Here is a 14,917-nt window from a genome sequence, read left to right as displayed (position 1 = left end):
GAGAAGGGGACAACAGAGGCTGGATGGCATCACTGACTCGATGGACGTCAGTCTGGGTGAACTCCGGGAGTTGGTGATGGACAGGAGGCTTGGCATGCTGCGATTCATGGGGTTGCAAAGAGTCGGACACGACTGAGCGACTGAACTGAACTGAACTGAATCACTATGAAAAAGGAGGAGTAAATAGAACCCTCCAGAAGTGAAAGGTGTGTGGACTTGGGGATACTTGGGAGGTACAGAATTTTACTGATGGCTAGGAATGTAAAAAATACAGTCAGACACTGGTAACTAGACAGAGTGAAATGCTAAACCAAGAAAATGAATCCTTTTCAAGGTATATTAGTCTCTTCCCCCGCCCTCCCCACACACACAAAAGTTGCAGGGCATTTGTTTTGTGGTATTATGAATATGTTATTAACAAGAATGTGAACTTCTTTGGGAGAGTGGAAGAGACAACGTCAATTCAATATAAATGAAAACAGCAAAAATCAACAATTTCTAGAGGACAGTATCTTACAGATGAGTGCTGAAAATTGGGTAGGTAAAAGAAAAGTAGAAAGTAAAGGGTCCTTTATCTTACACAAGGGTATGAGTTTAGTGTCTATTCTCGTTGCCCTTGGTCATAAAAAAAACGGTGCTTCATTCCCAAATGACATTTCAAATATACTGTTATTTAGTTCTGAAATCAATGTGAAAAGTCCATGGCAGATACAGAAAGGGTTCACAGTCAAATGCACCATGCTTCAACCCTCAAGAACAATGTGCTCTAAACACTAAAGCATGTGGAGTGAGGAGAATGAATAAAACAATTATGCCTAGCTTATACATAGATTATAAAAATTATGGAAGTGGGAAATTTAAAAAATTAATATATTAAAAACCAAAATTATCTTTAAATATTTGAGAAAATCAAGAGGCATAAAATTAATTAGGCAGTTAGAATGGGCAAATTTCTGACCATTTAACTTTTAAAAATCTGCCTTATGGATCAACAGCTATTTTCTTACTTTGATTTATTTCTATGTTATACTATCTCAAAGTTTAACTAGAGGAAAACACATACTGTTTTGTACCTTTTGTTCACTCTTACTCTGACCGAAGTTTACACTGTCAGGTAAGAAAGTAAATGTGTTTATTCTATTATGAGATCACTTAGTCATAATTAATGGCTTTGAAGGCACTGTATCCAGAGCCAGATCAGACCTATAAATGCCTCTTGGACAGTGCAATTTGGGGAGACTCCAAAACTGTCTCCCATATTGACATACTGTTGGACCAACTTTTTCATCTACGTAGCCAGAAATCATGCATTTGACCCTTTTCATTTATCTGATTTATGTAATACATTCATTATCTACTACTACAATGCACATGTGTTATATGGGTTGTGAGGAAGGCCCTAGAATTACTTCTGATTGGCCCATATTACACTACATATTATCAAATTCACTCACCATCCCACTAAGAGATCCAAAGTTCTCTTTCTGTTCAGAAGAATAAAATACATAAGAAAAATTGGATGTAAGAAAATAACTGCAGTTTATTGGATCTGTGTATGGTTTTACAGTTAATTTACCTATTTGCCGTATAGATGATAGAAACAGACCCTAAAGAAGTAAATGACCTACCCAATCCTAAACGGAAGTTATGATTAGAGGTTAAGTTGGGTATTTTCCATATTTGAGTTGTTAAACTCATCATGTGATAATGAGATACATAGTTAAAACAAACTAGCCTTGAAAATATGATTCAGAAGGGCTTTTGAAAGAATAAGTTGAGCATGGTACAAAGGCAGGGTAGGCTTAAACTCATAAGCCCCATTCTAAGAGAAAGTCTGAAGACTACTACTAATAAAGAGAAGAGCAAACCTTTGTATAATCAATGGTTGCCTTGAATGTGATCGTGCTTTTAGGCCTAATATCTGGTTTTCACTTGACTTATTAAATTATTTTATCAATAAAGTTCTTTATCGCTACTTAACTTCCTACCATGGATTCCATATTTTAAAATATGTAATTCCACTAAGCATATTTTAATGAAATAGCAACCAATTTCTCCAATCTTATCAAAGGATCAGCATGAAATAATCCTAATAATATTAAGTTAAAGAAAAATATGTTAGTGGTATTTTTCATTAATGAATGCATAATTCATGATGGTTTTCTTAAAAATATTTTTATGTATAACTTTCAATATTCCTTTCCAGAAACTCATGAGATACAAGTACCCCAGGTTTGAAATCATGAAAATGGTGGGTTTCATTTTAATGAATAAATTCTGGTTTCAAAAAATTATGTTTATTTTTACACTGTATTATTTTACCTAAGATAATAAGAAAATAAAGCTTCATCATCATTTGGCACTAATGTGGTTTGGAATATAGTGTAAAGCTTGTTAAAAAGAGAACTAACCCATAAGCCCTTAATAAAATTTTGTTATGCTAAAGTATAGAAGGCAGAGATAAAAGCTTTTGTAAAACATGAGTGCCTTTCACTATCCATGTACTGAAATTTTCCTGTATTTTGGTTATTTCCTTACTACAGCATCTATGACTATTTTTATCATTAGCTGTACCAACTTATACCCAGTTTCCATCATCACACTGGAATATTACAAAGTTATTGCACTGGAAATTATCTCCTAAACTTTACAATGAAAGTTAATCCAAGGAATTAGTTATAATAGCATTGTTTCTAATAGGTTAAAATTCTTATAGGTTAAAATTAAAAATTCAAAATGTTTGAGGTAATAATAGTTAGGAACTAGGACAGCTTCCAAAATGGTATTTTCATGTAAAATCCAATACAAATCCTGATTAAAACCTAACCAAGCAAAACACTGCAGATTACCTGGATTCCAATTAAATGTGACAAATGAATATTTGACAGGTTTCAATTCCAATTCTATTTATGTCAGGATGATCCATTAATATTGAAGATGAAACTACCAGAACTCAAGCAATACAGCTACACTTTATGACTAGATAATAGTCTGAAAACGAACACAACGGAACTCTTAAATGTCAACTGCTACATTTGGATCACCCAAAGTGAATCACATCTCTTCTGTCATTACCTATAGATCAGGGCTAACATGAATCACACTGAGCAGATGACAAATGGTTATATAAACTCCAAATTTCAAGTGTCAGTCACATAAAATCAGGAAAAATCAGTTACATGATTATGTTCCTTGGCTGTTGACAAGACTGAAAACATAGTTATAAATAATAACTAAAAGTCTTTGAGAAATGTTTCTCAGTCAACTTGCTAGCCTTTAACAAGCTCATCTTTTAAGTTTTCCAAGATACGTATGTTTCCTAAAAAGTAACCACTGTGTATTTGTCATATATAATATGTTTATTATTCATTATTTCTTTCTTATTTTAGTGGCACTGAATTCCTTAAACTCAGAAAAGATAAAATGACATTAAAATATGACTGTAATGCCAATGATAATTGATACCCCCCAAATAAAGACTTAATTATACTGTACGTTGTGAGAAAAGTACTTTTAAAAATACATATAAAATTATACGATATCATCAAAAGGTAATAAAGATATAGTAAAGCCCTTAAAGTAAATGAATCCTGCCTTCATAGAGAGTGTGTATTTGTAGGTGTGTGTATATATAAAACATTTTGTGGCATTTTTACTTTAATTTTTACTTTTGTACAAAGATTTGAAACATATTTGCCTTAAATATACATTCATCAGCATTGCAGTTCATATATATCAAAGTTGTATTTAAAATTGCATTTAAAAAAATCTAAAAAAAAAGGTGAATTCTTAAAAACCATATCAAACTCCCATCCACATAAGCACACACTGCCATACACACAGATAAGCATGCCTTTATAGCCATAAGGCAAAATGCCATTTAATATCTGGATAATTAATCAAGAAGGATTTCAATCAGCAGACCCTGAATCATATCTACTTAGCCAGATAACAGTGTGGAAAAATAACTATTTTACATGACTTAGTTTAGCAATAATTTGATTTGGAGTTATGTATGATACATTACTCTCTAATGCTAGATTTTAATATTCAGACGTAAGCTTCCAGAAGAAAAGACTTTTTCCCGCAGTAATAGGTTCTATTTACATATTGTCACTCAAGAAACTGGTATATAACAAAAAGTTAAAATTTCTTATTTCACTTGGGGGATGGAATGGTGAAAGACATAAATTTACTTCAAGGTTTCACTAGAGATAAAAATGTATGTGATTCCTCTTCCTCTCTCTGCATATAACCAAATTTCTTCTTATATATGAAATAGTAAAGTTAGCAAGAATGTCACCACTCCATTATTTGACATAAATCTATTCTTCAGGCATTTACTTACAACCTTTGGGAACAGAAACAAATGTGAAAAGTGTCATAAGCACTACTTGCAATCTAACACTGTAGCTTAAAGGTAAGTGTACACAGGCTGATTGTGGTAATTATGAGAATCATCTCACAACAGAATAAGAATATAGGGTGCTATAATCTTCCTTCCTCCCTTTCCCTTGCAAAAAAAAAAGAAAAAAAAAAAGAGAGAGAGAGAGAAACCTTATAATTAAATGAGAGGGGAGTTCTAATAGCATTTACAGTCTATTTTGGAGAATAGTATGATACTATTCTCCTCCTTTGACTCCATTTCTGTTATCACTTGAAAAGGAGAGGTCTGAAAATGCTTTTCTAAATACCTAGGAGATGAAAGAACAGAGCCAGGTGTGTTTATTGTCATTTCCTTTTACCAAGACTGGACAATTACAATTGAAGAAATAGTTGCATGACGAAAATGAATAGAAGAAAACAGTGACACAAGGCCTTTCTCAGTGGCTATAGTTTAGGTATTACACTAGTTTAGTTTTTCCCATAACAGGTACTACTCTGATTTATTTGTAAAGGTGTTTATTTCTGACAGGCTGGTTTAAAATGATGGAGCAAGGTCAGTGAATTTAATCTAGAGAATTATGTTCCTTTATTTGGCATTTCTATACTTTAGCAAATATTGATTATTTCAAAGAAAACAGGTTTGGTGTCGGCTATTTTATTTTGATTTTAGACTGACCTTCAAGAGCCTACTTATTACGGCTCCCTAGAGTGAGTGTGTGTGGGTGTTGTGTTGGCCCCTACCATTTTCCATATGCTCTGCCTCACCAACACTGCCATCCGGCGTGGTCCTTTCATAGTTGTCCTCTGGGAGTGGAAGGGCACCCAGTCTTGGCCCTGATGAACTCTTACTGCTTGGTGTTTCTGACTCCTCCAGCCCGCTGTCATAGCAACTCTGCAGTGACCCCTGATGTGGGTCCTGAGGCTGACTCACAACAGAAAACGTCACTCTACGAAATGGCTGTAAGAGAAAAGATTCTGAATGTCACTAAGGTATAAGATTGTAAATGATCTTATTTAAAAAATACATAAATTACATACATTAAGGTTGACGGACAACTAATTCAATACAGAATAAGTTAATATGATAATGCTGAAATTTATTTGCTTAACTCTGTTTTCTGAGGCAATACATAGAGCTTAGATTTTATTATGGAAAAACTGAATATTCCTTTCTGTAACAGAGATAAGAAAACAGCAATGTTACTGAAACACACATTTAAATTTGATATGGTACTTCCACACAGTCATCACTTTTCTATTCTGAAGTCTTCACTTCAAATATGTTTTTCACAAACACACTCCTTATAAAAACAAAGGTCAGTGATTTTGGAAAGCAATAACTATAGAACTAATCCATCGCAAGAAGACTATTTTTAGATACTTTGTCCTTAGAGCAGATGGTTTAAAATCAAGTGTTCTGGGAATTGACTTCAACTATTAAAGGTACAGCTGATAAATAAGAATTCGGATGAAGTGCTAACATATTGGAATACATTTCTTACTTCATTCATATTAAAAATATTACCTACTGACCCTAAAAGTGTAAGGGTAGTATTGAAATAATAGACAAGAGTTTCATTAACCAGGGAATTTAAAATAAACTAAAAAAGTTGAATTCTATGTATTTTTACTACAACTAATTCACAATTTGCTCAAAAAAGTAACATCATATACCATTTTTAAGTAGTATTTAAAGTACTGAAAATATTACCCATTGGACATCACAATATAATATGTTACTAATGTTGGCTGAATAGAATACTTACTATATATGGATTTTAAAGGTTATCATAACTACATAATAAAACAGAAACATTTTAGGCTCATTAAGAGAACAAATTAATGCCATACATTGTCAGGGATATATGTACACATAATATTTTGGGGTAGAACCAATATAAAAGGTTCTATAATATCTCTCGTATTATTCTCAGCAAATTGTATTCATTACCTTCTTATATGACTTGAAAGTGGTATAAATGTACAGATTTTTGAACCTATACCTCAGACTGTTTTTTTCTAATATAAAGATAAAACTAATATTGCCAGAATAATGAGAAAGATAACAAACCTTTTCTGCACTTTTACTAGTGGTACAAATCACCCAACACAATTAGAACCAGTAGAATTTTTAAAACGTTAAGTCTAATCTACATACCATAGACTATCAATGGGAAAGCTAAGAAGATCTGTGACAGTTCCCCCAAAATTTATAAAATGGTCTTACTAGAGACAAACACATGCTTCCAAAAAACTTCCCTTTATTTTGTCTCAGAGAGAAGACTGGCCAGGAATGTTGTCTATTGTTCATATTTCTAACCAAGTACCTCTCCTTCAATGTACTTATTAGGGTGTATAGTCTATATAAAATCTACTTTTCCATTTAATTCAAAATCAAACTTTAAGAAATTCTGAATTCTGTTGGAAACATTTAAAGCATGTTCTCTTCTTTATAATGTTTCCCTGAATTGGAACTGCAGTATTTTAAAACAATTACAAAATATTACTAGGATAAGCATCATACACACCATGGGCCCAAATTTTCTAGCAACAAAATCTCTAGAAACATTTTCCTTTTTTCACTATAATCTCACATTGCTTTAGAGTAGTATAATTGTGATAGTTTGCCTTATTTCTTAATAAATATGAAATCAATTTGTATTTACCATGCTTTATCTTATGTGTGCATATTTTTCTTTCTTTTTTTCCCATTTATACTCCCAATTGACTGCAAACCGTCTGTGAATTATGTTCAGTATCACCCCAGAAATGGAATTAATGACAGTCCCCTAAAACCAAATTGCTGTGCACATAGAAGCCACTTAGCAAATAATACTGAACAATAAAATTTTAATGACAATGCTGAATTTAGGAAATAATGCTGTGGGTCATGAAAACATATTATCAGTTCAAGACATAGCAATGGATTAAGAAAATCACATTAAAAATAAAAGAGGGTCAAAGGCTTTTTAATTCTATTTTAATGATTCTCAAATCTTTTAGAATCAGTCCACTCATGCAAGGAGAAAGTTCAAAATGAACACAGAAATAGGTAAATTATGCTAATGGATTGACAAAGAGAAATAAGAAATTATGAGAGAAAACATTTCATTTTGATATAAAAAAGAAAGTGATGTTTGAATGAAGGTGTTAATCTCATAATCCGTGCTTAAATGCTGGTTCTACTAAAAGTAATACTAGAATATCACAGACAGGAGATAGACTATGTTTATAAAACACTTTTTTCTATCATGCATTATATAATAATTGCTATGAATCTGTGCATTTTACTTTCTAGATTCTGTACTCTATTTTAATTGTGAATATTTTAATCCCCATGAATTACTGTAGGTTACATATTAAGTTTAATGATAGAATGAAAATGTTGTAATTTTAAAATACTAAGATGAATATATATACTAGAAAATGCTCAGATCCATCAATACTTCCTTTTTGCATAAAAAAGCTTTTTCATTTAAAATCATATCTAAATGAATGAAAAAATGACATAATAAAATCTGAAATAAAAAATATTACCCAATGGATCGTAAAATGTCCTATCATTTTTATCTGCATTTAAAAAAATTCCAATAGAATTCTACATACAATATAAACACTACATTACTATCTCTTAAATTCTACTTTGATAATTTTAAATAAATAAAAATCTGTGGCAAACTGTTTAAGTTGGTAATGTGAACCAAATTAGTACAGATACCTGAATTCTGAAAGAGAACCCATTAATGCAAGAACTAAGTTTTAATTCCAGTAATAAATCAGACATGTATTACAGGTTTAGATAACAGAGTAGACAGATAGGCAGACAGTTAGGGAGACAGACAAGTATTTACGGGTTGGGTCTATTGAGAAGATAGGCTTTATGGCAGAAGTTATGACACAGAATACATATTATTTACATACCAGAGATATATTGACTAAACCAGAAGTGTAAGCATTGTGTTAACTGTGACAGAGATAATGAATTTGGTAATGACTAATACTCTGAAGTACAGTGGCTTAAGTAGTGACTCCTAAAACTTAGATGTGTCTTAGAAACATCCAGAATACTTGTGAGAAAACATAGTGCCAATATCTGGCCTCAACTTAAACCCAATGAATCAACATTCAGGGTGGAAGTGGGTACCAGGAACTTCTAATATTTCTCAGGGTGATGAGAGGCACAGAGAGGAAGGGGAAATCCTACAATTGAATATTTAGTCAGAAAGTCAAACTGCTTCAGGAAGCCAGATGGTCCTTTAAGTATTCATAGAATTTCCCTGTAAAGTCACAGAAGCATGGTTTCATCTTGAGATGCAAAAGTATGGTATGAAGATATCTAGTGACCTGAGGTGTTTGAGCTTTCGACTTTTCTGTCTAGGGTGACAAATGACTTGTCTTGCAAAGGCAAACTCACTTTCTATGCAAAACAGGAAAAAGCAGAAGAGCTTGAGGAAGCCTGTCAGTGTCCCAGCTTTTTGAAACAATGAAGATGTGCTTGAAAACTAAGTAAGTAATGCAAGAAAGAAGTCTCCAAGAGACTTCCCTGGCAGTCCAGGGGTTAAGACTTTGCCTTCCAACTCAGGGGCTGCGGGTTTGATCCCTGGTCCCAGTGCTAAGATCCCACATGCCTCCTGGCCAAAAAAACCGAATATAAAACAAAAGCAACACTGTAACAAATTCAATAAAGACTTTAAAAATGGTCCACATTAAAAAAAAAAAAATGGTCCACATTAAAAAAAAAATCTTAAAAGATGAAGTCTCCAAGAAAGTTTTTACAAAAATTGTGAGTGGTATGTGTGTGAGAATTATAAACAAGAGGGGGTGGAAATTAAAGATTTTTATTAGGCAAATAAATGACCTAATTAAAGGGGTGAGATTAAAGACATGGTCTGACCATTCCCTACAAAAGAGTAGGAGGAAGAAATGTTGAAGGCAGAGGATTATGCTAAAAAAGAGAGGGGATTGTCTTTTTGTCTTGGTTATGGTTTCTTTTGCTGTGCGAAAGCTTTTAAGTTTAATTAGGTCCCTCTGTGGTGACCTAATTGGAAAGGAAGTCCAAAATAAAGCGGGTATATGTACATGCATAGCGGATTCACTTTGATGTACAGCAGAAACTAACAAAACATTGTAAAGCAACTATACTCCAATAAAAATTTTTTAAAAGAAGGAAAGAAAGAATGGGGAAACAGCAATAAGAATGCTCAGCAAGGCCATTACAGAGCAAACTGTGTGGCTGACTGGCTGTCATTATACCTACATTTGTGATGTCCCATTGTATCTCAGGGTTTCAAGGATGTTCCAACAATAATTCTATATATTTAAGAAACTCAAAATCTTATAGGTATATAAAAACAGCCAAAAATATAACATTATTAAATTTCCAACAATGTAAAGGCATCCCCCCCCCAAAAAAAATTCCATGAAACTTGTTTATGAATTCAGGCAGGCATTGCAAAGAAGGGGTTTCTTGGATTGAGATCTCTAAAATAATTTTGATAGATAATATATATTTGAGGGCTGATTACAGACTTCATATTTGAAAACAGGGGCAAAGAATAAAACATAGGACTAATAAGAACACCAAGTCACTTTTGAGACTCAGAAAACAAGGAAGCTGGTAATTTCTGGAAAGCAAATAAAATCTTCTGTTATCAAAGGCATCAGAGATAGTGAAAAGAATATTGATTACTGTAAGTCCATTGGATTCATCCATTAGGAGGTCATTTTTGTTATAAAACCTCTAAACTCTGGGGAACAGTTCTAGGAGATTAAGTCAGAGGAAGTAAAAGACCTCTTGTAAACATAAGGAGACATGGAGAAAGTGGGTGTAGGCTTCTAATTTTTAAAATGGTATGGTATAAGAGAGATGTCGGGTGGCAGTTAAAAGGAATAAGATGTATGTAAAACCTTTATCTGTTTTTTTGTCTTTCTTATTATTGAAAAAAAAATGCTTCAGGGAAAGTAGTTGAAGATGCCAGCAAAAATGGCAAGCAAAAAATATGCCTAATAATATAAAGTTTCCCAAAACGAAATAAATCAGAGACTAGAAGTAAACTAACAAGAATTAATAGAGAAATAAAATTGAAATCACAAAGGCAAGGCAAACAGTAAAACTTGTTGGGGAATTACATGCAGGGTCCATTGGTCCATGTGTGTATGTTTAATGAGAAATATATATCTGCTGCTGCTGCTAAGTCGCTTCAGTCGTGTCCAACTCTGTGCGACCCCATAGATGGCAGCCCACCAGGCTCTGCCGTCCCTGGGATTCTCCAGGCAAGAACACTGGAGTGGGTTGCCATTTCCTTCTCCATTGCGTGAAAGTGAAAGTGAAGTTGCTCAGTCACAACCGACTCATAGCGACCCCATGGAATGCAGCCCACCAGGCTCCTCCAAACATGGGATTTTCTAGGCAAGAGTACTGGAGTGGCTTTCCATTGCCTTCTCCTATAAACATATATATATATATATATATTAGAAACTACAGAAAAATTAAAAAAAGATTCTATTCCAAGCAACCTTATGGATTCCCTATTGACCTCAGAAAAGTTAGCTGACCTCTGGCTCTTGTGCCTTAGGCTCAGGGTCTATAAAATGCAGAAAATAATACCTATCCCTTACTAACTTAAATTCTCTGAGAAATAATGAGATAGCTTCTACAAAGAGCCTTAAGCTCCCTCAAAGACATATACTATAAAAGGTATTATACCTCAGGCCACAGCTATATAATGAGAACTATCTCCCGTTATGTTTTAAGTTTGTTTTTTGCAAGAAAATAAAGGTCTAGTCCAATAATTTACAAAGTTTCTAAATATAATTTTAAAAATCCATGTAAAATCTCAAACCTAAGTCTCCTATTCATGCACTGATTTTTGTTTTTCTAAAGGCAGGTTATTTGTGAAACAAATAGGTACACAAATAACACCCACATTTTTCAAAAAATATTTGCATCCAATCATTTACTGAGCATGAACATCTATAAGTTTAATTATTTAAGAGTGACATTCACGAATTAATTTTTGTTTCCATTATGACACACTGGAAACTTTCACTTGACGACACATATATATTCAAAGGTAACTCTGGGGCTTCCCTGATGGCTTTGTAGTAAAGAATCTGCCTGCCAATGCAGAAACATGGGTTCGTCCCCTGATGCAGGAAGATGCCACATGCTGCAAAGCAGCTAAGCCTGGGCATCACAGCTATAGAGCCACACTCTAGAGGACCGAGCCACAACTCCTGAAGCCTGCATGCCCCAGGACCCACGCTCTGCAACAAGAGAAGCCACCCCAGTGAGAAGCCCACCCACGGCCACTAGAGAGTAGTACCTGCTTGTCACAACTAAAGAAAAAGTTTGCGCTGCAGTAAAGACCAAGCCCAGCCAAAAATAAATAAATAAACAATGTTTTTTAAAAGTTACTTTGAATAATATCCAATCCCTGGGGCAGGGGATGTACTTTGATACTCATGCCAGGCCCAGCTGATGGAAATGGATTATAATTGACTTTGCTTTAAACTACTATAGACTTGGAATCAGTCTATTTTTCATATTATCCTTATCCATTCTTTATATAATTTTATTCACTTGCTATTTCAAAATCTAGAGGTCACATGGGAAGTGGACATGAATGGAGAGGTCCTCTCCCTTCTGTCCTTGCCCTCATGCTGTGGAGTATGTAAGTATGGCTGTCTCTTCTTACCCTCCTCTCCTGAGTGGGAATTCTGATACACCCAAGATGAGGAACATGTGATTGCCAAGACCATTTCCACAAATAAAATTAACATAGCTGAAGCTCCAATACATTGGTCATCTGATGTGAAGAGCCAACTCACTAGAAAAGACCCTGATGCTAGGAAAGATAGAAGGCAGGAGAAGGGGGCAACAGAGATAAAGATGGTTGGATGGCATCACTGACTCAATGGGCATGAGTTTGAGCAACCTCTTGGTGTTGGTAAAGGACAGGGAAGCCTGGCTTGCTGCAGTCCACGGGATTGCAAAGAGTCAAACACAACTGAGTGACTGAACAACAAGAAATAAACTTGAAAGGACAAAAATAGCAAATAAGGATAAAGTTGGGTGCTGGGGGGATACACATTGTAACATATTTAGTACATACATTTGCCTATTAATATTTTGGATTTTAAAAAAAATTTGGATTTTTTTAAACTTGGAAAACATGAACAGTAGTTAAAATGGTATATAGGTAAACTTGGTATCAAGAAAAAGACACCTTGCTTAGATGAGGAGAGGATTTACGATATGTGTGGATGACAGAAATAAGGCTTGCATTCTAATGACAGTATTGCAAGGTGTGAGGCATTCATGACAGGAAAAGGTGATGAACATTTGATTCATTCTTCTTTTTGTGAAATTTCATCTCCACAATTGCAAACGTGAATTGCCAAACAGTAAATGTAAAGCTAGGCAATCCAGCAGGTTTCTGGAGGTCACATAAGAAGTTATCACAATCCCCACTTTACTTCACATATGGAGTAGAAGCCAGATCTCATCCTGCTTTATTCAGAGAGTTCACAGAAAGTTAAGTTCATACATTTTAAATCCATTAGAGGACTGGGACAATTTTCTAAAAAGCTTTTTTTTGAAAAATATCTAGAAAGTGAAAGTGTTAGTCGCTCAGTCGTGCACAACTCTTTGTGACCCCACAGACTGTAGCCCACAAGACTCCTCTGTCCATGGCATTCTCTAGGCAAGAATACTGGAGAGGGTAGCCATTCCCTTCTCTAGGAGATCTTCCAGACCCAGAGACTGAACCAGGGTCTCATGTACTGCAGGTGGATTTTCTACTATCTGAGTCACCAGGGAAGCCTAGAAAGTTTATGTCAAATTGTCCAACTGTCTTATTTTTCTATCTTGCAGATTCATTTTTTTTTAATTTTAGAGAACCATATAACTGCCCTCCTTTTTTGAAAGTACTGACATAATAGCATACACTATAAATAGTATGTACTTTTGAGGAAATTTCATTCTGAAATTAACAGTAATATGTTATTCTGTTTCCAGAATTCAGTCATTGGCATTACATCTCCAGGGCCTAATTATTTTAAAAAATTCTTTATCACAAAGTTCATTTATAGTTTCTAAGAAAGCCAATAAAGACCAGATGCATATTCACAAAAATAAAATAATAAAAATTTATTTTATCCATTCTTAATTATTGTTTAAAACATAACCATCACACCATAAATAAATATTAAATCTCATAATCAGACACAGTTAAAAATACTGACCTTCCACTTGCATTAACAAAATCCTCTAAGTTACAATCTGCACAATAATAATGGATTGTGTTCTCTAAATAGGGCAGTGGCTAATTTTTGAAAAGGGAAAGAAAATAGTTGAACTTTGGGAATATCCTATTATACGTAATATTTACAGTAAAAGAGAAAACACAGCATCAGGTTAACAAGGGAGTAACTTTCCCCTTGGAGTCCATCAACCTAGTGACACGACCTTTTTGAGGATTTCATTTGCAAGAGGATACAACCCTAAAAATGACGCTAGAAAGAACTACAGGTTAACTCTCTTTCCCTGTTGGATGCTGTTCTGTGTCTTACAGACAACTTTATTGGGAACTTTAAATCTGTACCTTCCTTTTTAGTTTCAATAGTTTCTCCATAAATCGTCTTCTTATCTGGAACTCACATACAACTGTCTCAGTCACATCAATTATTTCTGTATGGGCTGAAAAGGCTTTTCTATTTTTTCCAATTCACTTAGTTATGTCCATCAAACAAACTTCTAATGACTCTCTTTGTCAGTCATTAAGCACTGAAACAGTCATGGAGCAGAACATTGCTAAATTAAAAGGAGTGCTGCTTTTGCTTTTTATTTTAAAAAGAACTAAAACTGGGAGATCTTTCCTTGCAAATGAACAGGTACTTGATTAATCTGCAAACATTTTGAACCAGTGTCAGTGGCTACTGAACAAACATATCTAAGATTCCATAGTGCATTAGTTGAAATATGTCTGGCAGAATCTTCAAACAAACTTTAATGAGGTCTTTTAACTTTTTAGGGGCATCTTCCTTTGCTAACATCTTAAAGTTCTTCTGTACTTCAAATCGCCTTTCTTTCTTTCAAGTCAATAGCAGATGAAAGAGTAGTAAAAAGAAACATGTTGAGACATTTGGATTGGTTAATTAAAACACTTATTTGGGGGAGGAGAAGTTAAATAATTGTATTTTTTCTGACTTGCATGCAGTTACATATTTGACATTGTTGTATATATTTGTTCTGCAGAAACTAAGAATGTAGGTTATACTTAATAATTCTTAGTCCACTAGATCACAAGTGTGAAGTGTTTTCTTCTCAGTCATGTCCAACTCTGCGAAATCATGGACCAGGGTTTGCCAGGCTCTTCTGTCCATGTAATTCTCCAGGGAAGAATACTGGAGTGGGTTGCCATTTCCTTCTCCACAGTAATGCAAAAGAACGATAATGATAATATTAAAATAGTAGCTATTCATTTCACTTGTGTTGTCACTTTTCCTCATGTGTGGTTCATAAGGATAT

The 14,917-nt window shown here is 34.1% G+C and overlaps 1 protein-coding gene across 1 annotated transcript in view; it reads right to left on the bottom strand.

Annotated features, from left to right (window-relative positions):
• Positions 1 to 14,917, bottom strand: part of PCDH7 (protocadherin 7) — a 477,252-nt gene that overhangs the window by 243,208 nt on the left and 219,127 nt on the right. The window contains exon 3 of the mRNA XM_010839942.1: positions 5,128 to 5,344. Coding sequence (XP_010838244.1) covers positions 5,128 to 5,344 — 217 coding nt within the window. The remainder of the gene's footprint in view (positions 1 to 5,127; positions 5,345 to 14,917) is intronic.

This window comes from Bison bison, unplaced genomic scaffold (assembly GCF_000754665.1).
Source record: "Bison bison bison isolate TAMUID 2011002044 unplaced genomic scaffold, Bison_UMD1.0 scf7180017864136, whole genome shotgun sequence".
Taxonomy (NCBI): Eukaryota; Metazoa; Chordata; class Mammalia; order Artiodactyla; family Bovidae; genus Bison; species Bison bison.
Note: the sequence above shows the minus strand (reverse complement) of the source record. Positions and strands in the feature narration are given on the sequence as shown.